The sequence below is a fragment of the Phoca vitulina genome, unplaced genomic scaffold, assembly GCF_004348235.1.
Source record: "Phoca vitulina isolate PV1807 unplaced genomic scaffold, GSC_HSeal_1.0 scaffold18, whole genome shotgun sequence".
NCBI classification, from domain to species: Eukaryota; Metazoa; Chordata; class Mammalia; order Carnivora; family Phocidae; genus Phoca; species Phoca vitulina.
The window spans coordinates 6,675,345-6,703,343 of record NW_022589721.1 but is presented as its reverse complement, the minus strand read 5'-3'; the positions used below and the strand labels follow the sequence as shown (position 1 = coordinate 6,703,343).

Here is a 27,999-nt window from a genome sequence, read left to right as displayed (position 1 = left end):
CCCTCACTGATAAATTGGAAATAGCCAGGATGTTTGAGGGGAAGGCAAAAGACTGTGAACACCAGACAAGTCAGCTGAGGATGCTCATAAAGCAGAGACCTGGCTCAAGATTGTGAGGAAGGAGTTATAGCCCATGAACTGGTCCTATTCACAATATTTTTGAGGAAGGGATTTATTGAGGCACCTGACTTCCATCGATTTGGAGGCAGGGTTTTAGATGGAACTTTGTGGCAAATGTAGAAATCTCTGCCCTTGGTGTTGCATCACACCCTATCTATCTTTATGGTAAGATCCTTGCCCCAGTGAAAGGGAATGAAGTGCTAAGTGTAAATTGTATTGGTCGTGGGGGTGTCATTCTTTGTCACAGAAAAGGAAACAACCTTGAGGACAATGAAATGGCTCATCTAAATATGGCACCACACACCTAAAAACCTTCAGGATTAGTGCCTTTGGTTGCCCAAACAAAGGGATGGGTTTTCCTAATTTGCTTAAGATGTTTGTTGGGAATGAGTCCCAGAACAGGCCCACTGCAAAGTGTTTAGACGTCACTAAGAAATTCAGATTGCCTGTCATTTACTATTACACCAGCTCCTTGTTTCTAAATGTGAATGGGACTTCATCCTGCCATCATTCCCCCGTCATCTCCCTCTCCCACTTCCCACAATGGACTGCCATGCCTCTGCTCATGGCCCCTCGCTCCACCACTGTCTCTTCATGCTTGTTAGTCCATGAGTTTCCATTCCGTGTCACCAAGAAAAGAGAGACCAGCCTATAGGAATGAGCCACCTCCTACCCCATAACCTAAAAATAATCTGCAACCATGGTCATCCCGATCTCTTTTCCTGTATCATTCATTCTCTTTAAGTCGCACATTTATCCATTTGTTCGACACTCATTGATACTTCTATGTACCACACGCTGTGCTGGGTGCTGCCAACGGACCAGTGAGTTAGATGCAGTGCTGCTGACAGGCTTACCATTACCTTGCCCTCTCCAAGGTTATGGCTTCGCCTGTGTTCTTGCTGGTACCCCTTCGTGCCTCTGCAGGGACCGAACCCTAGCAACAGTGAGTCTGGCTCATGTCTCTGCAAGCAGTTCCTCCCACCCTGCTTAGCTCTTTCCCACCAGGATTTAAAGGCTTCAGGTTGGGGCGCAGGGGTGGCTCAGGCGATTAAGCATCTGCCTTCAGCTCAGGTCATGATCCCAGGGTCCAGAGATCAAGTCCCATGTCAGGCTCCCTGCTCAGCTGGGAGTCTGCTTCTCCCTCTGCCCCTCCCCCTGCTTGTGCTCTCCCTCGTTCTCTCTCTCTCAAGTAAATAAATAAAATCTTTCAAAATAAATAAATAAAGGCTTTGGGTTTCCCCTGTCTTAGGCAGGAAACAAAATAAAGGAAACAAAAATACTCTGCCTTTTTTCTCCCTGTCAGTACTGTGCACTCCCCAGCTGCCCCTCTCTCTCACAAATGTGTTAAAACTTGTCTACTCTTAACTCCCTGTCCAGTTTCCTGCTGCCTGCCCCAATCCATTCACTCACAACTTCATGAAAGCTAATGTAGTCCCCCTAACACTTTATGGGAATTACTCACAAAGCCTGCCAATGCCTGTTTGGGGTGCTTTTTTGGTTATCTTTACCTCTTTCTGTTGACCTCCATGGAAAGTCTCCTCCTTTCGTTTTTGTGACTCTACATTCTCCTGGCTGTCTTCCTCCCTCTCTGGCAATTCCTTTTATTTGTTTTATTATTTTATTTATTCCTTTTATTTGTTTATTTCATGGGCTCTTCATCCCATTCTCCCCAGAATTCTGGCTACTCCAGGGTTTCTTTTCTAGTCCACAAAATTTCCCCCAATAATCATATTTACCCCAGAGTCCCCAACCAACCATCTGGACGCTGACTGCTCCAAATCTCAATCTCCAGGCCAGGTGTCTCTTCTGAGCTCTAACTCTGTATTTCAAACTGTAACCTTGTAAACTGTATTCTCCAGACACTTCAAATGCAACATGGGCAAAGCTGAACTTAATATGCTCACTGCCCTGAAATACACTCCTCCACCAATTAATTTGCAAGGTGCAGCTCAGGAGTCTCTTCCAGAAAGCCTTTCTGACGCCCATCTGCCCCTGAGCCATCTAGGTGAGGAGAACTGTAAGTACACCACTCTGTGCTTTTTCTGATGATAACACTTATTCCTTTATGGCTGGAATTATCACTTTACTTTCCTGTGTTTCCTATTAGACTGTGAACCTTTTGTGAGCAGGAATTCTAACTTGCTCATGTTTGTATCCTCATACCTAATACAGTGCCTGATACATAGTAGGTTTTCAATTAAATCATAGATGAGTGGGTGCAAATTTGTCCTTACCTGCACTATTTTCCCATTCCATTTAATAACACACTGGAAAGGATTGTAATAATTTAACAAGGATAATACCTCCACTGTGCACTACAGTTGGTTTATACAAAAGTATTGACTTGATTGCTCCTAATTGATTAATAGAGAAATAGGCTGGAGATCCATCCTAGCACATGATACTCTCTAGTTAAATATTTCTCCTGTAAATTCACCCTGAAGCGGAGCCTATTCCCAGCTTTCCTTGTAGAGCAGAAAATATATCAGTGCACATTTTTTTCTCCTGCTCTCCCCCACCCTCATTTTCTATATGCCTAATCTTTCAAATGTTTGCCAAGTAGAATCAGTCACCAAGCCGAACTCCTGTCAGAGAAGCATGGCAGTGTATCAGTCCCGCACATTGCTTGAGGCTCCCGTTACTTGACTTTACAAATGATCTTTGAAAATTCATGGGGTGCTCCGCGTTTACCCTGCCTCTGTTCCCTCTCACCCTCACGGTGGGGCGGCCTCTCGTAGAGTCACGGCCTCCTTCTCTAAGCGAAGAGCAGCTGCCTGCAGAAAATCTGCTGAGTTCTCCCAGAGCCATAAATCCTGTGAAAACTCACAACGATGAAGGCACAGGATGGAGAGGCACAGGACGCTTTAGCTACTTGCAAGTACTAGATAATTATGCTCAGGCAAGCTATCCTAGAGGGACAGCCAAAAGTCACCAGGGCTGTTTATGAAAGGTTGGCAGGATTTTCTTTTCCAAAATGACTGTATCTATTTTTATTGCAATGAAATAGGGCCGTCAGGTGTTTTGCATTATTCATTCTATTTCGTGTGCACATTTAGCCTTGCTTAATTTTCAGAGCGAATTTGTAGTTTAAGTTCTTCTCATGTACCTTGCATGCATCTACGAAGAGCTGTGTTTAATTCTAGTTCGTGAGGCCATGACTTCCCAGTTTTACATAAATCCACTTACTTACTTTTTTTTTTTTTAAAGATTTTATTTATTTATTTGACAGAGAGAGACACAGCGAGAGAGGGAGCACAAGCAGGGGGAGTGGGAGAGGGAGAAGCAGGCCTCCCGCGGAGCAGGGAGCCCGATGCGGGGCTCGATCCCAGGACCCTGGGATCATGACCTGAGCCGAAGGCAGACGCTTAACGGCTGAGCCACCCAGGCGCCCCCACTTATTTACTCTTTTAACTGAAACTTCTCTCTCCTTGAACCTCCTCTCTCTCCTTGGCTCATTCTTCCTTCTTTATTTTCCCTCCCAACTGGAGGGAAAGCATCCACTAAAACTCTGTCTTTGGCCCTCTGGCCGTGTTCCAAGAGGGAAAAATAGGTCTTTCTGTCTCCAGCAAAAACTCCAGTCCTCTTCCAGCCTCCTAATTATAAAGATTTCCTCCAGAGCTCAATTTTTGTCAGCCTCTCCTTCCCTCTCTTTAGATTCAACACTAATTATATCTCCTCTCCATTATTTTAATGATCCCCAAAGGCCCATATTTGATCTTGACCACTCAACTTGCAATGTAAATTTTTCCAAATCCTAAAGACTTACAATCTACAATGTCCAAATCCTCTTCTTAAACTGAAGGTTTCTGACAGTGCCTTTAACTTCTCTCCCTCCACAGTTCTCTCAACAATTCCACCACTTGCGGTTGGAAAGAACTGCTAGGGTCATATTTGACCCTTCCATCTTCCTCATTCCTTACACCCAGCCTTTACTAGTTATTTATCAATATGTCCCTAGGCACCATGGCAGGCGCTGTGGACGCAGAAACGAACGGGATGATGTTGCCGGCCGCTGTGAGATGAACAATCTGGTGGGAGAGACACTTGAACAAAGTATTACAGCAACACAGTGTGCGCACGGATACGGGGACAAAGTGCTGCCGAGGGGAGGGGAAGCCCCAGCCGCCGCTGCCCGTGGGCCCAGGAAAGCCCGCGCCGAGGGGTGAGCCTGGACGGGCGGGTTGTAAGTGACAGGTCCAAGGAGCGGCTGCAGAATGCTGGCAGCCTGGATGCAGTACACAGTGGGGCCAGTTTAGGAAACTGTTTGTGGAACGGTGGGCCGGGGACAGGGAGAAGATGGGTTTGGGGGAACAAGCAGGGAGCAGATCAGAGACGTCCCAGTATGCCATGATCATGGTGTTGTGTTTATGCCTGGAAGACAGATGGATATTGGCGATTCCAGACATCTTAACCCTGTTATCAAGTGTGCATTTTAGAGGATCCTAGCAGCACTTTGGGGGGTGAACCGGAGGAGGGCGATTAAGGGCCCCGAAAGGGCTGGGCAATAGGTGGGCAAAGCAGGGGCCGGCCGGTCTGCAGTGCAGAGGGGCGGGCGGGGCCAGGAGACACAGGCGCTGAGGAAGGAGTGCTAGAAAGGAGAGGTCGGACACGGGAGAACTTTCAGTGCAAAACATTCCCGGTATGATGGCTTGAGGAGAGCTGGGAGCTTTGAAATAGGCATTTAGAGCACAAAAAGTGGGAACTGCTTACAGTCCTGAAAGGGACAGACAGAGGTCACCAAGGCCCGCTGGAATGGGAACGCCAAGGGGGATGGAGCTCACCTGCCTTCCAATACATGTCCAATATGTGGGACCTCTTGATCCAACTGCAGCCTGAGCTGGGAACTTGAGATTCACAGACAGGTATGGAAGCGTTAGGAGTGGGGAGGGCTTTGCAGGTGGGAAAAAAATTACATGATCAAGGTTGCAAAATATAAATGAGCTTGGTAGGTGTGGGAGAATCTGGTGTGACATGCCTGAATCTATGGGGAAGGAATAAATACAGGTAAGTCCTCTCTTCCTCTTTGTTCTGTGCCATGCTTAATAACGCCGCTTCCTGTCCAGTCACCCCAGCTGAGAATCTGGAACTCCACTTAGGAACTTCTCTCTCCTTCATCTACTGAATTCGTTGCTAAATCCTACTGACTTTACCTCCTAAATATTTCTCATATACATTTCTTCCCACCCATCCCTACTGTTACCCCTTAACTGAAGCCTTCTTTTCTTCTTGTCTGGATGGCAAAAGCTTCATCTCTGTCTCCCTGTTCTCAGATGGCTCGGTTGTACAATTTTATGAGCAAAGTTCCCAAAAGTCAAGGCCTTTAGTGGTTCCCCAGTGCCACAGAATCAAGTTCAGACACCTTCAGATGACACACAGGGCCTTCTGTGGTCTCGCCCTGGGCTCAGCTTGGTTACATAAATGACTATTTCTGCTGGTCTGAAGGTCTTCCTGTTCTTCATGTTGGCCTGGTGAATACCCCCTCATCATTCTAGAGTGGAAGCGACTCTTATTCTGTTGGGGGCTTTAAGTACAGTGTTTGCCCCTCTCTGTTGCCTCTTATACACACTGTACGGCCCAAACTTCTTTTCAATTGTTTTTTTTTTAAGATTTTATTTATTTGAGAGAAAGAGAGAAAGAGCACGCAAGTGGGGGGAGGGGCAGAAGCAGAGGGAGAAGCAGGTTCTCCACCGAGCAGGGAGCCCGATGTGGGGCTCGATCCCAGGACCCTGAGATCATGACCTGAGTGAAGGCAGATGCTTAACCAACTGAGCCACCCAGGAGCCCCTCCAATTGTTTTTAATGGCAATCTTTCATATTGCACTGAAAGTTCCTTAAGATAGTGACTATCACTGGTTTTCCAGAGCAATGCCTGGCTTGAAATTGGCACTCAATACATGTTTATTGAATTAAAGAAATAATGGATAAAGCAAAAATAATGATGAAAGGGTCAGATATTAGAGAGTTTTAAAAGCTAGTCAGAGGAGATTGGGGATATTCTTTTTGAAAGAAGATGATGTGTGCAAATTGTTTTAGGAAAATGAGTCACATAGGGGCACTCAGATTTATTCTCATTTTTATACCTCTGCTCACATTGTTTTCCTTCTCTGAGTTGCTATCACTCTGCCTCTCTCCCCGTCCTGTCCAGTGTAGCTCTCTCATTACAGAGAGTATTTTAAAGGCTCACTGGAAAGACAACAGGATTTTGTATAAAAAGTAAATTATTATTTGAGTCTGCCATATTTCTAAGTTAGCCTGTCCTGTCTGGGAGGGGGAAATCTCCATAAAAAGTCTTTTCTACTTGCATAGTCACCATTATACTGGATAGTTGCTAGTTTGGCTACTTCGGAATAAAAAAGGGATTCAATAGGGGCACCTGGCTGGCTCAGTCAGTGGAGCATGTGACTCCTGATCTTGGGACTGTGGGTTCAAACCCTATGCTAGGCGTGGGGATTACTTAAAATAAAATAAAATCTTTTTTTTTAAAAAAGGGATTAAAAAAGGGATTCAATAAAAGACAAGAGGATTTTAGTTAGAATCAGAGAAGGATATGTCATAAATCAACAGCAATTCTCCACGGAGCAAAATAGTGTTGGAATTGACTGAGCCCCAAAGTAAGCATGCATGTACTCTCTTATACTTTCATTCATTATATATGTAAAATTATATCATACACACACACACACATACACACAGAAGTGTGCTGATAAATATTTAACCATTGGCTCTCCACAAAAAAAAAAAAGGCACTGAATTGTCATACTTGCTGATTTCTGTAGATTACAAAACTCCACCCATGGCCAATTTTAAGCAACTAGTGTGACATCACTGAACATGGAATTGGGAAGAGATGCTAACAACCTGCTCTTCCAAAGCCTATGCTTTTGGGTTGCAACATAACTGTGTATACACACTTTTGGAAGCCTGCTATACGCAAGACAGAATGCTGAGGTCACTGAGAACACAAGGCCCTACTCTTAAGGATATTAATGGCAGTAGGAAGGTGGACAGACTAACAATTATGATACTTAAGAATTACTAAACTAGCAGTATATGCAAGGTATTATGGAAACATAGGTAGAACACCTAACATACGTGGTTATAGCTAGGCATTTAGTTATATAAGTTGGCCTGAGAAATTCAGGGAAGGCTTGGTGGGGTGCATGGGGCATCATTTGATCTGAGACTCAGAAGATCATGGGCAGTTGGCCAGATGAAGGGCATTCTGGCTGAGAGAACATAACAAGTTCAGAGAACTACAAATAATTCAGGATCACTGCAGCATAAAGTGTAAGTTAGGAGAGCCACAAGAAAATAAGCTGAACACATAGGAAGAAGCCAGGATCTTGTTTGTTTGTTTGTTTTTAAAGATTTTATTTATTTATTTGACAGAGAGAGAGACAGCGAGAGAGGGAACACAAGCAGGGGGAGTGGGAGAGGGAGAAGCAGGCTTCCTGCGGAGCAGGGAGCCCGATGTGGGGCTCGATCCCAGGACCCTGGGATCATGACCTGAGCTGAAGGCAGATGCTTAATGACTGAGCCACCCAGGTGCCCCCAGGATCTTATTTGTTAATGCTAAGATGTTTAAACTGTAGGCCTCAGGGAACTATACAAATCACTTGGATAACATATCTCTGTTAGAGAGATCCCCTAGTGAGCAATGTACAGAATGATTTGGGGGAGATTGGAATTGGAGCCCAAGAGGCTGCTGAGGTATGTGCTGAATGAGAGCACGGGAGAAGCAGGGATCGAGGACAATGGTGGTGTATGTGGGGTACCACAAACAGGAGATTTATGAGCTAGCATCACTCAGACTTGGCTATATAGGGTGGAAGGCACCTTAGAAGGACTCCCGGATTTCTGGCTTGGGACTATCAGATAAGAAAGAGGAAAGTTGGGACTTATGAAGAAAAATAATGGATTTAGTTTTAGACACATTGGATCTGATGCACTTACATGATGTCCAAAAAACAATGAAGTGTTTGCTAGAGCTCTGTGCTAGAGACTCAAGCAGGTAGGGACGAAAGCAGGTGGAATGACAAAGGGCGAGGCTGCAGAAGCAAGAAGGGAGTCAGATGCCGCAGCCGCAGACCTCCTTCCCTGGACAGCTGCCTTTTGTGGCCCCACTGCAACGATACTAGACTGTTCTGTCCCTGAACCTGCCCGGTCATCTCCCGGCCTCTCTTCTGTGGAGCTCTGCTTCTTCCTTCTCTCCCTGTCTTCTCAGTGCTGCTTTGAGATGTTCTGTCGATCTTTACAGGCTCAACTCAACATCATGGACCCCATAAAGCCTCCTTCCTTTCTCCCCCATTTTGCTCCTCCCCTCCCGATGCCATGTCCTCTATCCAGAACACAATGGGCTGCTCAGGATTATTTGTGCACATTGCCAACAGTGAGCTCCTTGGAAGATGAAGAGCTCGTCTCTACATGTCCCTGCGTCCTCCACACTTAGGCCAGTGCTAGGCGCTTTTTTGGATTGTGAGAGGATGTTTCATTAAACTGAAGAGGATATTGAATATAAAGTGCCTACTCCACAATTTTGCTTAATGTTGACCTCACTCTAGCTTTAAATTTCTCACTCTTCCCCCAACTCATAAAGGAGCCTAAAGACAGGGTACCAGCCGAGCCTTCTTCTGTCTGGAACTTGGGATATCTGCTTGCCATTTGAAGAATGCACAAAAGGCTATGTAAAGAAATATAGTTTGTCATTTTCAAGGTTAGCTGATTTTTTTAAAAGCTTTATTTGTTTATTTGAGAGAGAGCTTGAGCGGGGGCGGGAGGGGGCAGAGGGAGAGGGAGAGAATCTCAAGCAGACTCCCCGCTGAGTGCAGAGCCTGACAAAGGGCTCGATCTCACAATCCTGAGATCATGACCAAGAGCCTGAGGCTTAGCTGACTGAGCCACCCAGGTGCACCTCATGGTTAGCTGATTTAAAAGGCATGTGTGTGTGTGTCCAAATTAAGAATGCTGCAGGAGTACAGGTTTCTCCTTTTTTGTAGGCATATAGGAAAATGTATTTTTCTCTCCTGGTGAAATTATGTCTCAAAGCTACAAATATAAAACTGGGAATAAACAGTGTTCATCTAACCAAGGGACACAATGCACATAACTGCAGGGGATTTTCACTGAGGCAGTTTATGGGGTATGTACAAAGTCTTTCCTTATACAGGATGGGAATGTGAAAATGGAAAGCTATTCGTTGATGATAAAAATAAGATGGCTCACTTAGATACCTGTGTGCTAAGTGAAAAAATCACACTTTTTTTTCATATCTTAGTGACCTTTATACTATGAAGGATACAGTTGAACCCAGACAAATGCGACAAATGAAACGATTAGGAATGAAAAATGGATTTGTGAAAACACTCCCTGTAAACTTGAGAAACCTCTGATTTAGGCCTGATGCTGAAGAGTTTAGTATCATTAATTTGCCTGGTAAGATGAACCACTGATGAATCTCCCCACACACCCTAAGGGACTTCAACCTCCCAAATACCAGCCCTGCTGCCTGCTATTACACTCTTAGGCCTCCTTTCCCTCCTGTCTTGGAGGGTTTTCCTTGTTCAAGATTTCTTGAAAAAGCAAGTAGCACTGGAGGCAGTTGGAGGGAGGCGGGGGAGAAGAGAAAAGACATATTTAAGCCCCTTATTTATCTCGGTTCTTCATTTTCCAGGAGCCTATTGCACGAGCGGAGCGTGCCGAGGGGGGGCGCAGAGCAGTGAGAAGGACAGGCCAGAGGGGAGGGTAGCGGAGGGGACCGGCGGGAGGAGAGCGAACATGAATTTGGTCACATGCATCTCACTGGATTTGAACAGAGTCTATGAGTAATTGTTATTCCCCTTTTATTGATGAGAAAATCAAGGCTAAGAAAAACTGACTCAATCTTACCCATGTTCTTTTACCCTGCTATTTTCCTTGAGAATAATTTCAACATTTTATGTAAAGGCAGGGTATAAATTATATATTTTTATACACATATACACACATATATATATTACTGTAATTATATTAAAAAGACCAAGTGAAAACATAAGAAAAAGAATATAAGCAAATGCTAATAAACTGTGGTTTTGGGAGGTGGGGTAAAGGATACCTTTTTTCTTATCCCTCGTTTTCTGTGGTTTTCCATAATACGCATGATTGCTTTTATATCATCATCAGCAATAACAATAGCAACAGCAACAAAAGGCATGGATTGCTTTAAAAAGGAAAGCATCTTTTGTTTCTTGGGTGAGCAATGTTCCTCTGGTAAGGTGGAAGGCTTGTAAGAAATTTATGGAAACAAAGACCGGTATTTTAAAGGCTTCTTTAGTCAAATAAAACCTATAACGAAAAACTTGCCATAAACTCGTGGAGTTTGCATTTGGACTCTGTCCCACAGTTCCCCCACCAGAGGAAAAAGGAACGAATTAGGGAGACTCAGTGCAAAAGAAAACTGGTAGTCTGCTCCATATGATATTCTGCACACCCCTGCATCCCTTGGAAAGCAAACATTTGCATCCGTAGTATAGTCCATTACCAAGATTATTTGTGCCTCCAAAATACCAAAGGAACCAATCAATGCCTTTGGAATATACAGTCAGTAATTCAGATATTTTATCTACCCAGTGCTCCATGCCAGAAATGACCAAACTGACAGGCTCTTCTGGCACTGTGTGGATAGAGCTGAAATGTGACAAACGGGATCATTTAAACTGTATCTCTTCAATATCAAAACAACCAATGGTAAAGTCAAAGATTTAGTCAATCAGATAATCCTTTGTCTAAGTTCCAAGTTCCAAGCCATTATTTTGAGTAATTCCTTTGATTCAATTTACCAAATATTTAGTCAGTTTCCTAAAATATAATAAAATCTCTAAATAATAGGGAAAAAAAATCTCTGATCTGGATTTTCTGCATGGGGGATAAAAGTTAAAAACAAATAAAAATGCACATTTATCCCTTACGTATAAATGCTCTTTTATTTCCTTTTTAAATGGAGTTCTCTTAGGCTATGCACATTTGACTTTAATAACTTGGTTAGAGAGACCTGTCCCAGACAGAATATTTATTAAAATGTAAATTAAACTTGCCTGAAAGAAAAAGAATGCAGAGAAAATACTGAAACAAAAGACTCTTGGTTATAGGAGGTGGAGGCTTGAACCTTTTGAAGATTTGAGAAAAGAACAATTTTAGAAGAGAAAAAGGCCAAAGGAAAGGCCCATTGATTTTGGACAAAACTGGTTCCCTTGCATGGCTCTCACCCCTACTCATCAGTCAGGGCACTCATGTCTCCTAGGCTCCGAGCCCTGGTGCGGGGCTGTCTTCAGCTGGTGCTTCTGTTGTGTTCACACCTCACCCGTTCTTTCTTTGAAACATGTCTCTGGTTCACACCTTCCTTTAAATTCTCCTGATGGAGAATCTCACTACTTCATGCCTGAATCACCACCAACAATTTCCAAAGTGGCCTTTCTGTCACCTGACTCCTGCCCTCCAAATCTGTCTCATCCCCATATTGATCATCCCCTCCAAACCAGTTTGCTCGCTGTTGCTTCCTGCTCACCACCCTCCTTGTTGGTTGCCTCTATGCCAAGTTAAAACTCCTTTCTCTGCCTGATAGTTGGAATCCTTCACAGCCCCTTAGCTGTCTCTTAAACACACACACACACACACACACACACACTCCTAGTTAATGCAATCTTCCTTTTTACTGCTCCCCCAAATATGTCACTCATTTTAGTCAACCAGATCACTCGACACCATAAAAATCCCACCCGTGGGCTCTTCCTTGTCTCCTTTCCAAACCCGTAACATTCTCATCCCAGCCAGGTCCTTTGTGTGTGGCGTGCTGTCCCTCTTGACTTTTACTTTCCAAATTAGCTCCATCCTAATGGAGCCTACTCAAATGCCACCTCTTCCAGGGAGCCTTCCCTGATCACTTTAGCCCCACAGTTTTCTTTCTCTTCTCTGAACACCCATCCCATCTCCCATCAAGACTGAATTTCATGACATATTACTTCAGTGCACTTCTGTGGATTCATATGCCATCCCGTGTCTCTCAGTGGAGGTCTTATTGCCATTTGTACCAGGGCACTTCTTCAAAGGGCAGGACTGACTGGCACATTTTGGGACATTTGGTGCCCCTCCCTCTTGAAGGCTCTCTGACAGTGTTGCGATTGTGACAAACCCAAATGCTCTGAATACATTTCCAAATGCCTTAATAATTAAAAAGTTCCTTAGAGAAGTTACTAGAACATATACACATCTGTTCAACAGCTAATCTGTTTAAATGGTGAATGTATATAGCATTTTAAAGAATGAATCCATATTTGTCTTACAGTTGCCAACACAATATAAAACTAGGAAGGAGGCTAATTGTCAGGTGTTAATCACCACTCCATTTCATAAGATGTTCCACTGAACCCTCATTGCAACCCCGGATGCTGCTATTGATCCTCCTTTTCTAGATTAGGAAACTGAGGCTCAGAGAGTTCTGCCTATTCAAGGTCATACTATTCGATTGGAACCCTGGCATGTAAGCCCAGGATTGTTTGGAGCCAAATCTTTGACTTTTTCTTCTATCACCAGCCTCTATAAAGGCTCTATAAAGCCTATCTGTAACAGCTTTGAAATAGGAGTGTGAACATGTAACATAATTAGCAATTTAAAGCACATTAATGGGCGCCTGGGTGGCTCAGTTGGTTAAGCGACAGCCTTCGGCTCAGGTCACGATCCTGGAGTCCCAGGATCGAGTCCCACATCCGGCTCCCTGCTCAGCAGGGGGTCTGCTTCTCTCTCTCTGACCCTCCTCTCTCTCATGCTCTCTCTCTCTCTCAATAAAAAAAAAAAAAAAAAAAAGCACATTAATAATGCTGATAGGTACTAATGACTATAATTGAGAAGAAGGACATTAGACCAGACAATCTTTTTTAGAATTTACAACAAGAATATAAACTGGAGTCTAATGAACAAATTTACTCACTGACCTTCTTTGCTGCAGACATTAACCCATGTTTGATCTCAAATTGAGATGTACATGTTCTTTACTTTCTTACTGTATTTGTTAATGTTTGTCTTGGCAGATGGTCAACAGCTCTAAGTTTCCCTTAATCAAGTTTTGGGTAATGGATGGCCAAACAAGCCTCGTATTAGGTAGCATTGCTAGACCCAAAGCAACAGGAATCTAAGAGCCGGCAATAGTTCTCAGGTCCTCCCTGTCTGGTATCCTTAATAAAAAATGTTCTGTTAAATCAAATCTCAAAGTATCATTTAAAATGGTGTATAGACTCCCTTTAAGTTATAGTTCCTTATTCATTTCATGCATATCTACAACACCCACATTTATTAGCAGCTCATTTCAGTGTGTGCCCATATGTCCAATTAAAATTCTTCATATATCAGCTAATCTAGAGTTTCGGAAGTAATAGCATGTATATAATCCATATGCGTACTTTAAAAAGTGTGCTCAGCTTCTATCTAAGCACACAGGAAGAACTGTATTCCCTGCAGGGGGAAAAAAGAGAGAGAAAGAGCCGGTATTGCTGATTTCAAGTTTTCTTTTTCAGCTATGAGAATAAATGTTTCCTATGTACTTATTCTGTTCAGCAAAGAAGAAAAAGGAACTGAAAGCTAAGTTCATTAAGTAACTTAGAACAATTGTGTAAATATAGCTGAAAATGTATATGATATACAAGTATTTTATGCTTATATTGTCTTATAAACTGTATCTACTATAACAAAGTTGCACTTCATCCACTAGGAAAACCACTATTTAGCTGTAACCACATCCACATTTGGTGCTCTGAAAGCTAAAGGGATTTTTAGTTACGCTTACCAGGAGAAACACATTTAAAAAAATGTAATCATTCTTTCTCACCAATGAATTGAAGTTGGTGTTAGCCTTTTTACCAGAACATTTCCTAAGGAGAGTGCGTTTTCCATTTCTGCATGCTGGGACACTTTGTAGGGAGCTGGGGGAGAAGGTGATAGGCTCTTTCCCCACTAAAACTAGTAAGTCCAGGACCAGGAACCCCTCTCAGTTATTAAATCTCAGTGAGAAGCTGTAGAACGGTAGGAAAGTTTCATTTTTGCTCTGACTCATCTTTTCTCCAACTATCTTATCAAATCTCTGTCATGCCATAGAATTCTTAAAGCTACCCAGCTGCTCCCCAGAGAAGCCACCAATGGTGCAGGTATTTCGATTACATTTCCCAGAGAATCGCACACATTTTAAAAGTGGATTTCTAGAGTTGCTGTTTATATTTCCTTCTATCCTCCCAGCACCTCCACTGATACCTGCTGGTGTGCTCTCACATTTTCCCCACCTATTTTTAGATCTTCGGTTGCTTTAGAGATGGATTTCACATGTAAAGCAGACGCTTACACTGTGAAACATTGGCATGATTGTATTTTGATTTTGCCGTCAGCTAAGGAGGGCAAAGTTGATGCCATCCTGCAAGGAACTCTATCCCACACTGTTTCCGTGGACTTGCTGGCTCAGGTTTGCTTACCTGCTTCCTCGAAGATACTGTGCTGCTGAAACATCTATTAGAGGTCTTTGAATTCAAACTCTTGTTCTGATGGGTTGAGTCGTTTTTCCATGTCTTAGAGTTTTCTTTAGGATCTGAAGGAATGGGATTTAAGAAGAGGATCCTAGCTATGAATCCATAGAGGACGGTGGCCAGTATCATTGGCATAACATAAAAGACACCAAAGTCCATTAGGTAAATAGGTGAGTAGTAATTCCTGGAGATCTTGTAGCCACAGGACACCACGACAGCATCTTTGTAGGTGCTAATGTTGAGATCCAGCAAGAAGAACCAGAGCATACAATAAATGGATGTGAAGGCCCAGACAAAGATGATGATCTTTTTGGCTCTGGAAAATGTGCAGAGAAACTGGGCTTTGATGGGGTGACAGATCGCTATGTACCTCTCGATGGTAAAGGCTGTGATGGAACAAGAGGATGCATTAATGCCCAAGTACTGGAGGTAAGTGATGCAGAGGCATCCAACGTAGCCGTAGACCCAGGAACCATAGATACTGTCTGTTATGTTGGGGAGGCCTGCAGCCACCAAGACCATGAGATCGGCTACTGCCAGACTCACCAGGTAGCAGTTTGTGGGGGTCCTCATGTGCTTGGTTCTCATGACCACCAACACTACCATGATGTTGCCCACGATGCCCAAACCACAGATTATGAGCACAAGTAAGATGGTGACCACTTGGTACTCGAGGGCCACCACCGCTCTCGGCTGAAGCTGTGTTTGGTTCAGTTCACTTACTGTCTCGTTTTCCATCTTCACAGGTTTGAAGTTTCTCTGAAACACTTCTCAAAACATCCTCTTCCCGGTGGCCTTCCTTTATCGCAGTTGTTCTCTCCCCCTGTGAAGAGTTAGAGTCCAAATTCATTCACAACGTCCCCGTTTCAAATGGAGCCAGTCACGGGCAGGTAGCTCTCTTTTCCTCTGCTTTCACCTCCCGTGTTTCTCCAGTAACAGGGCTCACATGTACTTCTGAAAACTCCCTTTATTGCAACTCTAGTGTAGGATGGAGGAACTGTCTTTAACCAGCTTAATAAGAGGCACCTGTTTCCTCTTAATGGAGAAAAAATGCGGAAGAGAAACAGAGGAAGCTCCCTACTTTGAAAGGGTGCCCAGAAGGAAAAGCTAAATGATATCTGCTAGCTGAAAAAGAAATACAAAGAAACCTCTCCGATGCTTGGGAAAAGTGTAAAGAGGAAAAAGGGACCAGGCGTGTGGAAAGCGGAGAGGCTCAATGATGAAGCTTGGTAGGAATTTAGAGTTTGCCTCCTTTGCTCTCAGAGGGTGGGATCGCTGGGCTACAAAACGCCAAGTCTTTCAGCCTGCGTTTCCCCCTGCCGCCCTGCCCTACCTTCCCCATAGCGACCAATTTCTTCTCTTACCTTTCCCTCAGTAGCGCTGCCTGCTTTTTTTTCTGGTGGATGAAGCAGTGGAAAGTGCAAGTTTCCAATCCCGCAGGAGGTCTGGTCTACTTTGCGGACGGGGAGACCGCTTTGCAGCGCTCAGTCCTCAGCATCGCAGTTCTCTGAACCCTCTGGACCCTTTGCGAGTGTGGCCCGAGCACGGCCGCAGCTGCCGGAGCTGCCTGGGGAGCCGCGGGGCGAGCCTGTCAAATCAGAGAGCGTCCCCTAATGAGCACACACGCTCTCTCCCTCTCTCCCGCCCTCTCTCCCTCGCCCTCTCTCCACCACCGCCCCCCCCCCGCCCAACTGCCTGTCCTTTCTCACTGATTCATTATCTTCTCCCCTTGAAGGATCTCCTTTTAAATGTGCTGATGACACCGTCCTCCATCTGGAAGGCTGAAATCCTAAGCAAGGGGTCCAGGAGCGGCGGGGACTGCACTTGCTTCTAGTCTAAGTCCTGCAGGAACTCCAGGACCCGAGCAGCCCTGAAATATATTTACACACCCTGTGTGATAGGACTCTGGGGAGAGCAAATTCTTCTCAGTCCAGACACAGCCCTTGAAGCTTGAAATATCTGTCTGAACTGAAATCAGCTGCTTTCTCTACGATGGAAACCCTTAAACCATTTCTCCAGTGAGCCGGTGATGATGGCCCCCTCCTCTTGTGTTATATGAATGGAAGATGAGTTGAAATTGATTTTAAACCATTTCAGCTGCACTCTGCCGAGGCTTATAAAATTATTTTTCTAAAAACTCTTTGAGCTAAGAACACGGACTTAAACCTACATATTATCTGTTCAGTTTGTTTTTCAACTCTGGCTCTGCATCACTTATTAGAATCTCTCCACCTGTTCCGGGTGCCTCTCCCCTCTTCACCCACCTCTGGTATACCCACCACGGTCCCACCCAGCAACATTTAGTGTGTATTTATCTCTAGGTGAAAATATCCCGTGGAAATCTAGGCCAGGGCCACTCTGGTACCACAGCTCCGAAAGGAAACTTCATGGATGCTTTTTTAGAAAAGTGTACTTCAGCCTGACTTTTATTGCTCTAAAGTAGCCCATGGACAAATCCTTACCGTTTTTTATAGAGGCTCAGAAAACGTGTCTCCCTTCCACCGGCACCAACCGAATATACGGAATGGTAATGTTTGTCCACTTTTATTTTATGAACTGACATGAAAAACCAGCCCTGAACAAAATTCCTTATATGGTGAATAGTTTGATTCTCCGTTTTAAGAAGTTTAGATGTTCTTCCTTCTAGATGTCGATGGAAGTGTAGATTTAGAGTATACAGAACCATGGGGATATCAAAACCATGTGCAAGGCTAGGTACCAACAAGATGAAGGTAAAACTCTGGATCGTATTGGGTAATCCCACCCTCTGAACCACCGAGGGCTCCTTGACTATCTATTTCTCTTTTCAAAGCATCATATCACAAATGAATGACCCACGACCCAGATTCAGCTTTGAGACGTTTATTGTTTGGTGTGTACAGTGCAGGCTCAAGTGTGATTTAAAATGATTTGACTGTTGTCTCCTTTTCAAAACTGGGAGATTGTATACTAACTCAGATTTTCTGCCTCTCATAAAAATTAGAAAGATCGGACAATCCTGGGCCTCTATTCCTGAATAGAAATAATCAGCTGAAGTTGAGTTGTGGTGGGGGGCAGCGGTGTATGGGGGTCCTTCATACAGGATGTGCCCTCTTGGATTTTCCTCACCCCTCACTTCCTCCCTATTTGTCTGTCACGCATGCTAGCTTCCCTCAGTCATCACACATTCCCGGCCTCTGTAGCCATCTGAGGCTTGGTTCCTTACCACATGCAAGTTCCTCAGAGACAGTGGAGGGTACCAGCCAAATGCACAGTCTCTCACCCCGAGTAGGATTTCTGCTGGCACTCTACTTTCCTTCCCCAACTGCTTCAGCACACTGGGTAGCAGATGCCCTTCCTGCCTCTCTCTCTGGACTAGAGGACAGAGGTTACTCTGAACACCCCATTTCTTGCTTAGCCCTTTACATTTTGGAATAAAAAATTGCTTCCCAGGAGAAGGCACTGCCTTCCTTCTCCACCCCAACCCACCACTCCAACCTAGTATATCTCTTGAAAAGTCATAGTTCATATAGCCCATCTTCCCACTCCTCCCCAGGATTTGAGCTTTCAGGACTCCTGGGAAGACTTGACTGCAAATCTTACTCTTGGGTAGTAAAGGTGAGGGGAGAGAGCAGCCATAATGCTCTCGGCTCTGGCAACTCCAACTCCATGCCAAATTTTACCATATTCCTCACTGTTTCTATATGACGTCATCATTCTGAGTCTATTTTGTATCTCTATTCATTTTTTAAAAGATTTTATTTGTTTATTTATTTATCAGAGAGAGAGCAAGAGAGCGAGAGAGAGAACACGAGTGGGGTGGAGGGGCAGAGGGAGAGGGAGAAGCAGACCCCCCGCTGAGCAGGGAGCCCAGTGCGGGGCTCCATCCCAGGACCCTGGGATCATGACCTGAGCCGAAGGCAGACGCTTAACCAACTGAGCCACCCAGGCGCCACTCATTTTTGAGCACATAATTGTTACACTCCGCCTATGTACCAGGCACCTAGTATGTAAAATTTTGTTTTTATCTTCGCATAGGTCATGGTCTATTGGGAGAAGCAGACTTACAAACAGTTACAGGGAGAAATGCACTAACAGCTTATGTTGAGAGGGTTCAGGTGTGAAGGGAAAGGCATCTGTCAGTGGTGGGGGCCACATTATAACCAACCACGGCTTTTATATCTTTTGAGTACTTCTGACTAGAGAGAAGTTTGAAAACAGTCTAGTGGTATCTGCTTGGAAAAGACTGGTGAGTCCTGAGTACAGCCGTGTAGATGGCAAACCCACACACCACACGCATTGCTCATGGCCATTTCAGTCCCAGCCTGTTTTCTCTGACCTCACGCCGTTAGTCAGGCCTTCTCACTCACGTGCCACTCAGCTAGCATCAATAACAACGAGCATGAAACTTCACAGGCTCCTTTGGAAGAATGTCCTTGGACTTCTAGCCGGGACTTTCTTTTTGGTCTGGACTCAGACTTGACCCTTGAGCTTGAGGAGAGATCTAGCACTTCTGCTTCTGACCTCTGGCATTTCCAGTCACACAGCTTACTCTCAGAATCTGGCTTGCCCTTTCCTGGGTACCCCAGGAAACCATTCGCTTGGCAAGTCTCCATTCCTGGGACACATTGGCTGACGTGATATCACACCTGCTGGGCCTGCCTGTCTCTACGCAGGAAGAATGAGGGCAAGCCCCACCCTTATTTCTGGAGGTGATCTTAGCTATCTAGGGAGGAGGTGGCTGTCCACAGGTTGTCATGAATCCATGAGTAGATAGATGATTATTTATACCATCAGCCTTTCTTAAACTTTAGCATGCATCTGAATCTCCTGGAGAGCTTATTAAAATCTAGATTCCTGGTTCCATTCCCGAATTGCTGTTTAAGTAGCTCAGGGATGGGACCTGAGCCTTTCTTACAAACATTTCTTATAAACTTCCAGGTGATGCTGATGCTGTTGGTCTGTGGACCACACTTGGAGCAACACTGACCTAGCTCAATTGTTCTAATGTGGGAGATGGGGAGCAATGATGGATCAGAGTCGCCTAGACAGAATTTTAAAAATGTACATACTAGCTTAGTCCTCCTATATGTTTTGGGTATAGGTGTATTCCTACAATTGGACTCAGGCTTGAGAAAGAGATTGGAACTTCGGACAAAAGCAATTGACTTGTATATATACATATATATGTGTGTGTATATATATATATATAATGTGTATATTATATATATACATATTACATGCAATATATATGTATATATTACATATATTACATGCAGTATATATGTATATATTATATATGTTTCTCTATCTTATACTGTCATAACTGGAGCTTGGCTTGGCAGGTGGAAAATTGTTGGGAAAGAATATCTGTGCTCACTTCAGTCAACTGGCACTAGGGTCAGAGGTAATGCAGAGCATGTGACTAGGTCAGTGGTTTGTAGGACCCAGACCAGGGTGAGGAGAAGGCAACATTTCAAGGAGTACCCAAAACCTCAGTGATTAATAGAATCAATATCTTCATGGACTATTTTTTAAATTAAGATAAATGCAAACAAGTCTATGATGAATAACATATCAAAATTTTAAATAAAGACACTATCAATATTATGAATTTTTCCCTTCCACCTCAGGCTCCAAGTACTGAGCCTTTTATAAATTTTAATATTTTGCTTATTATGGATTACTTTGCATTCATTTTTTAAAAGATTTTATTTATTTATTTATTTATTTATTTATTTATTTATTTATTTGAGAGACAGAGAGAGTGCAAGCAGGGGGAGGAGCAGAGGGAGAGGGACAAGCAGACTCTGCATGGAGCCCGGAGCCCCGGAGTCGACAGGGGGCTCAATCTCATGACCCTGTGATCCTGACCTGAACCGAAATCAAGAGTAGAATGCTTAAGCAACTGAGCCACCCAGGAGCCCCTCCTTTTAATTTTTAAAAATAGTACATTAAAGTTATATCTTGATTCCTGTTTTATTGGAGCCCCCTTAAATTTTGCACTCTCCCTTGCCTCACCCCATTCTCAGCCTTCTCTTCCCTGTCTGAATTTCAGAACCATCTGGAGGGCTTTTAAAAATGCAGATACTTAGGTCTCTTTCCCAGATATTCTTATTTAATCAGTCAGGAAGCAAAGCCTAAGCTTGGTTAGTTAAACAGTGGTCAAGAATCACTGAGCTAGACCAACAGATATTGGTCTCTGGGGATGAAGGATTGGCGGTCCTTGGTGGTCCAGGCTGTTGGAGGATGAAATAAACTGGATGCAGAGAATGTGCAAAGATTCAGAAAGGTGACAGCATCAGAACATTTTGGCAACAGAACATAGGACTCGAGTTCCTGAGGGAAATTATAGAACTATGCGGGTTTCTAGGTTTAGAGTTGCTGAACCTGGTACAGTCTATCAAGTTAAGAATCAGACACAAACCCAAGGCAAAGACTTACTCCCTGGAACTGAGATATAAGGTCCGGGTTCTGGCAGTAGAAAACAAAGTCAAAAGAGGATTTGATGCTGAGTCAACCTCAATACTGAACTAAGAATCCTCTGGGTTCCTCCGTGCAGTATAAGCTTCAGCCTAGAGCCTGGAGTAGGAGAAGGCATTTGGCAAACTCCAGAAAAATGTCAAAATCCATTTTCACTGAAATTTAAATATTAGCTAGAGAAAATTGTTGGCTGTTGATCAACAAACGAAAATACTTTACGTAATAGGTTTATGAAGTTGTGTTTGTGCTAATTGGAAAAGGCATGGAATCTTTGTGCCCTAAACGGTAAGGTAGGTTAGATGGTAATGGGTCTTTTGGGCACAAACTGCCCTTCCTTTTTGTTTCTCTATTATATATACTTTATATTACTTAATGTCCACATTTGGGGAGAAAATAGGACCTTAGATTTAAAAAAAAATATATAGTAGAACTCAACCTAAAAATACCCAGCCAATTCTGTATTCCCTGAACAATTCTGTGTTCAGGCAAATGTTGCTCAGCTTTCTATGTCAAGATTATATTCATCTTTTGAAGAATTTCATGTAAGTGGAATTATACAATATGTACTCTTTTGTGTCTGGCTTCTTTAAATCAGCATAATTTTTTTAAATAAATATCCATTTGTTGCATGAATCAGTAGTTTATTCCCTTTTATTGATGCATCCTATTTCATTGTATGGATATATGGAGCTACCATATTTTGTTTATACATTCACCTATTTGTGGACAATTTGATTGTTTTTAGGTTTTGGTTATTATGAATAAAACTTTTATTAATATCCATGCAAATACAATGTTTGTGGACATATTTTGTCATTTTTCTTGGATAAGAGTAACCAAATTCTCCAAGAGTGAAATTGTTGGGACATAAATTTAGTATATGTTTATGTTTTTTAAGAAACTGCCAAAATGTTTTCCAAAACAATTGCACCATTTCACACAAAGCTACATAATGTTTTGTTTTCATACAAATCTACATAATGGCTAGATGTAAAAAATTCAAAGCAGAAAGTAACCATACACGTTAAGGGTGAACTCTGTTTTATGCATTTATGTGCCTGGCAGCATGCAGCGGACAGAACATACACAATCCACAGAGAAGGTAGTTTGGGTACAACACAAATTGGTGTATATATGAGTGAGTTAATTTTCTCAAATTATTGACTTAAAATATAATTCATAGAATAGATGTGATTGAGTAAATGACATGATACCTATCAAACACTCAGTCCAGCCCTTGGCACAAAGTTAAAGTTTAGTGTATTTACTACACTGAACTTGTAGTAGAATATAAAACAAGTAGAAACTTGTTTGTAGAATATAAAACTAGTATTATTAAACTCGATAAAACACCACATAGCGCCTTTATAATATCTAAGTTGTAAAGTGTATCTTGCTGTATCCAATGGGGTTGTTTTAACGGTTTGACTAAGTTATGTCTCTGTGGAGATCCTAGTGCCATATCATTTTTATTCTTTAAAACTGAGTTAATGTAAAATATAACGTTGAATGTTTTTATGCCTCAGTAATTTTATTAACTAATCAACAAAAATGCAAGCATTTGTTCTTTCATCATAATTACGTTCATAGCAAGTTAGGGAATTTGTGGAATTGAAATTCTTACTGATGCCTTTGAAATTAGGATGGTAATATAGAAAACTCTGAAAACATGATTTGTTTTCATTGTTAGGAATTGTTGGCTTAAAGAGTTTTCTAAGACAGAAAGAAGAGCACAGATTATTGAAGTTGTATATAATAATTATTGTTTAATGATCGGGTCACTTAATTATCAGGTTGTTAGTTGCAGCGGGATATTTGGTGTCACTGACAAGATCATCTTAGCACTGAGGTGCAGAAGGGGTCTTCACGAAGAAAAGATTTGTGACAGTCCCACGGTGGCTCCAAGCTATAGGAAGGTGGGTGGAGTTGAATAGAATAGAATAGAATAGAATAGGAATGCAGGTTTGTTTGAAGGAGTTAAGAAAGATCTGCCAAAATTAGAAGTATAGCATCTTTGAGAATCAAAGGCCACTCTAATATTGGAAATGATTAAAAACCAAAAAAATTAAAAAGAGGCATTAATGTGGACCAAATTTTCATTTTATGAAATCATCATAGTAATCTCTACTAAGGCAAGATATTTCTGAAATATTTTATTATATATTTTTTAAACTTTCCAGTCTGCGGGGAAATCCTTTGCAAAGAAGGATAGCAGGGAAGCAGTGTGGTGGATGAGTCAGGACAGGACATTACAGAGCCATTTCTCACCTTCAGGAGGAAAGGTTCCTTTGCCTGTCCACCTGTTCTTCCGATTCATACTTGTTAAATGTGTACTTAGTATATGCCAACTGTTTGACAGGCTCCATGCCAGACACTGTAGATAGAAATATAAATATGAAAAGCACAGAGCAGCTCCCAGCCTGGCAGGAGTGACTTCCATAAACTGCTAATTATACTGCAGTGTGTTAGCTGCTATAATTGAGGTGTGTACACATTTTTAAAGATGTACAGGGTTAGGAGAGACTAATTCCATGCGAAAAGGTATGGAGCAATTTCAAAGACCAGGGAGAAGATCAACAGGACTCAGGGCCAGGAGAAAAAAACAACAACAAGCAATAAAGAGTTGGACAAATAGCCCCTGGCCAGCCACCTGGGGAATGGAGAAGGTAGGAAGCATAGAAAATTCTCGGTTGGAGAGCAGCAGGTATCTGGTCTCTGAGGATGTCCCACAGTGAAAAGCTCCTCTGTTAACACGCAGTGCCTGACTCCCCCACCCTTGAACGTGGAGGCCTATTGCAAAGGCAAATGTTGAGCCCGGGGTTCTTTACTCAGACCAACTGGTCTTCAGTCCCAGCTCACTTACTCTCTGTGTGACTTTGGCAAATCCTTGAACTTTTCTGAGTCTCAATATTTTCCTTTGTCAAGTAGGAATAACAATAGTAACTCTCTCATAGGGTCTTGTGTTCTTTTTAAGGATCACATGAAATAATAGGAGTTAAAATTATTAGAATTATGCCCACACAAAGAGTGTACTGAGTAAACGTTAACAGATCGTATACTTAAAGTAGAAGAAAAAGATTGTCTTCTAATTCTGCTGATTTGGGGGCATGGGCTTCTGAAGTTGTACCCCACTAACTGCTTATTGGTTTCAAGAAGTGGCAGGCCCAGCTATGAAGCTGAATGCTTATCTATACTGCAGAGTAATGACAGAAAAACAGGACTCAACTCTACTTAATGATGAACGGAATGGATAGTGTAGGTCCTTTTGTGCGGAATAAAATTTTGAAATAAGTCAGGGAGGCTGGAGTGTCCATTCTTATGACTCCTTCTGACAGATGCTTTATGGTTCTTCTGCCTGTTCTCAAGGGATTTTTATTATTTTTATTTATTTATTTTTTTAAAGATTTTATTTATTTATTTGACAGAGAGAGAGAGAGCACGCACACAAGCAGGGGGATTGGCAGGCAGAGGGAGAGCGAGAAGCAGACTCCCCTCTGAGCAGGGAGCCCAATGTGGGACTCGATCCCAGGACCCTGGGATCATGACCTGAACTGAAGGCAGCCACTTAACCGACTGAGCCACCCAGGCGCCCTCAAGGGATTTTTAAAAGCAACTGGCATTTACCAAACTCCAGCAAATGAATATCTAAAAAGAAAATGAAATTGCTAAGCATTGTTATTTTCAAACTGCAAGACCCAATATTTGGTTGTGAAATCAATTTAAAGTTTCTTGAAAATTTTTATTTAGGTTACAGATAATATGGTAAGTATTATTTCATAAACTTCTTATTCATATAAGTAATAACATCATGGCTGACACTGACATGGTACACTATATATATGATAGTAAGAACTCGAAGTCTACTCAGTTAACTTTCATAACAATCCTATCAGATAGATCTTACTATCAACTCCATTTTGCAGATGAAGAAACCAAGGGGTTAAACAACTTTATAAGGACAGAGCTGATATATTCCAGAGCTAGGGGGCAGACCTGGAAGTCTGGCTCTAGAAGCTATGAGGTACATGAGTATAATATAAAATGTACATCTTACTGTGGGTCTGGCCCAAAAGAGTCTCGAAGCCAGTATGATGGAGAGATGCGCAGCTTCCACCTCCCAACAGCCCTAGGCAAGTGCCCTGTCTTCTCAGAACTTCCACTGGCTTAAAGTCATGTTAATGCTCATGTGACTTCTGATGATTTAATCAACTTAAGAATGAAAGAGGAATGGAAGTGTATGCAAACAAGTAAGATGTCCAAGTCTTCAAGGGCATACTTTCAGAGAGAGAAAATGATGAACTAGTAGATTGGGCAGGTCATAAAAAATTCAGTTAGTATCATTCACGAAATAGTATTTCAGAAAATAAACGTTTACTCTGCACCAACCTATTCTAAGTACTGTGGGGAGCAAAGATAAATAAAACAAGGTCCCTTGTTCTCAAGTAGCTTACGGTCCAATGGGAGAGACAAACAAACACAAAATATGAGTTACAATATTACCTTGTAAGTTCAAGAAGAGAATGTGAAGAAATGCAGTGAGCTCTTCAGTTGTACGGAAGAGTGGCCACCAACCTGGCCTAGAGGATCCAAAAAACTCCAGGAGGAACTAATCCCTGTCCTGATTCTTGAGAGTAGAAAGAGAGGGGTATTTCGGGCTGCGGGGAGAAGGTGTGTAATAAAGCAGAGGAGTGATGGGTGGAGCATGTCTATAGAACGAGGGATTGTTTCACCTGACTCACTACCAGGAGAATGTCTTTGGAGAGAAACATTTTATATTTTTCTACAACATCCTAATAACTGAAGAAATGCCAGACCCTGCCCAGATAGCGGCATTCTCCTGGCTCTATTGAGTATGTGTAATTGAATACTAGTGCAGCTAGTTTCTACAATATTATGCCTGTCCCTGATAAATTCTGGCTGAATTGGCTTACCTAAGGGGTGAGTGTACTTCAAAGATCAAAACACTTTCTGTTGATTGCTTGTCTGCCTTTCAAGGGAGATGCTGCATGCGGCAACTTTAAACTCTCCTTGCTTATTGTGTCAGTTAGATGATGGCAAGTGTTCACCACCTTTCCAGGGCACAACAAGCCATGAGAATATTTTCTCCTCATTCTAGACACATGCTTTTAACAACATGTTTCAACAAGCAACGTGAGCTTTTGGCAACCCAGAGTTCAGTATACTATGTAGTGATCCAGTGCCATTTTTAAAAAGAATCAGTCCATGCTTGGAAGAACAAGGAGGCAGGGTGGTATGTGCCGTGGAAATGAAAGCCTTGAGTGTCCCTTAAAGGATTTGAGTATCCCATAAATCAGCTGGATGACCTTCAGCAATTTGCTTCACTTCTCTGAGCCTCAATTTCCTGGTCTATAAAATAAAGGTGTTGGAGGGGCGCCTGGGTGGCTCAGTCAGTTAAGCCTCTGACTCTTGGTTTTGGCTCAGATCACGATCTCAAGTGGGATCAAGCCCCGCGTGCTTCAGAATCTCTCTCCCGCTCCCTCCTGCTCTCTCTCTCTCTCTCAAATAAATAAATAAATAATAAATAAAATCTTTAAAAAATTAAGGGTGTTGAATAATTGACGTATTCTGATTTTAAGTGTCTGATTTTGAGAGTATTTTAGGCTATTCTTGAGAACCAAGAGATGCTTACGGTTCAGGTAACTCAGAGTCCGACTACCGCATCTCCCTTACCCCATCAGCTCAAGGGAACCAAAATGGAAGAAGTCTGTTTCCTCTCTGAAGTTGAACAAAGCTGCCTTCTGAACCGAGCCCGGGAAGTTGAACCCTCTGGTTGTGCCTCTGGAATTTCATCCCATCTCTAAAACTGCACGGCCTGCTTTGGCTCTCCTGCCTTGGTTTACCTCCAGGGTGGAAACGGCCCAAAGCTCCTCCGCATCATAGACTTAATGCCATTGGCCTCTAGCGTCTGTGGAGACTGAGAGCTGCATAAGGGAACAGAGCAGAAAAACCCACATGATGTCAAAGAATCAGGCTCTTGGGGACTTTTAAACCCACTGTACATATGCAGATAAGGCCCCTGGAGAATACAGGGTACGATTTCATCTTTGGAGATAATACCGTTATTTACCTTCCTGCTTTTTGTTCTTATGGAATGCATATTAATGCAAGAGAAACCCAGAGCTCTACTGGTCTAACGATGCATATTTTATGGTTGTTATGTGGTAAGTTCATCTCTTTTATGGGTTACTCCCTTAATTGTGGTTAAGGAAATGCCAAATCCTGCTCCCCTGCTGTTGCTATAGTGATTCTTGAGAAAGAGAAGCCAGGCATGAAGTATTCAGGTGAAATTTTTATCCAACTACTGTTTAAATTAAACGACTTGGATTTTATTTATTAAAACATTTGAAATCCAGTGATCAGGGAGGCTGAAGCACTACTCCCCCAATTACCTTTGCCACTTCCACTGACTGCTGTCTTTTTTTTTTTTAAGATTTTATTTATTTGACAGAAAAAGAGACAGCCAGAGAGGGAACACAAGCAGAGGGAGTGGGAGAGGGAGAAGCAGTCTCCCTGCAGAGCAGGGAGCCCGATGCGGGGCAGGGAGCCGGATGCGGGGCAGGGAGCCCCGATGCGGGGCTTGATGCCAGGACCGCGACCTGAGCTGGAGGCAGACGCTTAACGACGGAGCCCCCCAGGCGCCCCTGATTGCTGCCTTATGCGCGGAGGCACCTTGGGCTAGAGCGAGCGCCTCACTGGCGGGCTCCCGTTCTCAAGTGAGAACTGCTGAGCCACCGTGAAGGCAGCTGAGGGACTGGCAACAGGTTGATGGGAGCATTCTAATTTTAAAAAGGCTATATTTTATTTTTTCATTTGAGTATAGTCGACACACACTGTTACATTACTTTCAGGCGTCCAA

At 43.0% G+C, this 27,999-nt stretch overlaps 1 protein-coding gene across 1 annotated transcript in view; it reads right to left on the bottom strand.

Moving 5' to 3' along the window:
- Positions 1 to 16,236, bottom strand: part of TRHR (thyrotropin releasing hormone receptor) — a 40,588-nt gene extending 24,352 nt beyond the window's left edge. Inside the window, exons 1-2 of the mRNA XM_032416089.1 lie at positions 16,025 to 16,236; positions 14,610 to 15,483 (exon numbers count right to left, since the gene is read on the bottom strand). Coding sequence (XP_032271980.1) covers positions 14,610 to 15,398 — 789 coding nt within the window. The 5' untranslated portion in view covers positions 15,399 to 15,483; positions 16,025 to 16,236. The remainder of the gene's footprint in view (positions 1 to 14,609; positions 15,484 to 16,024) is intronic.
- Between the last annotated feature and the right edge of the window lie 11,763 nt (positions 16,237 to 27,999).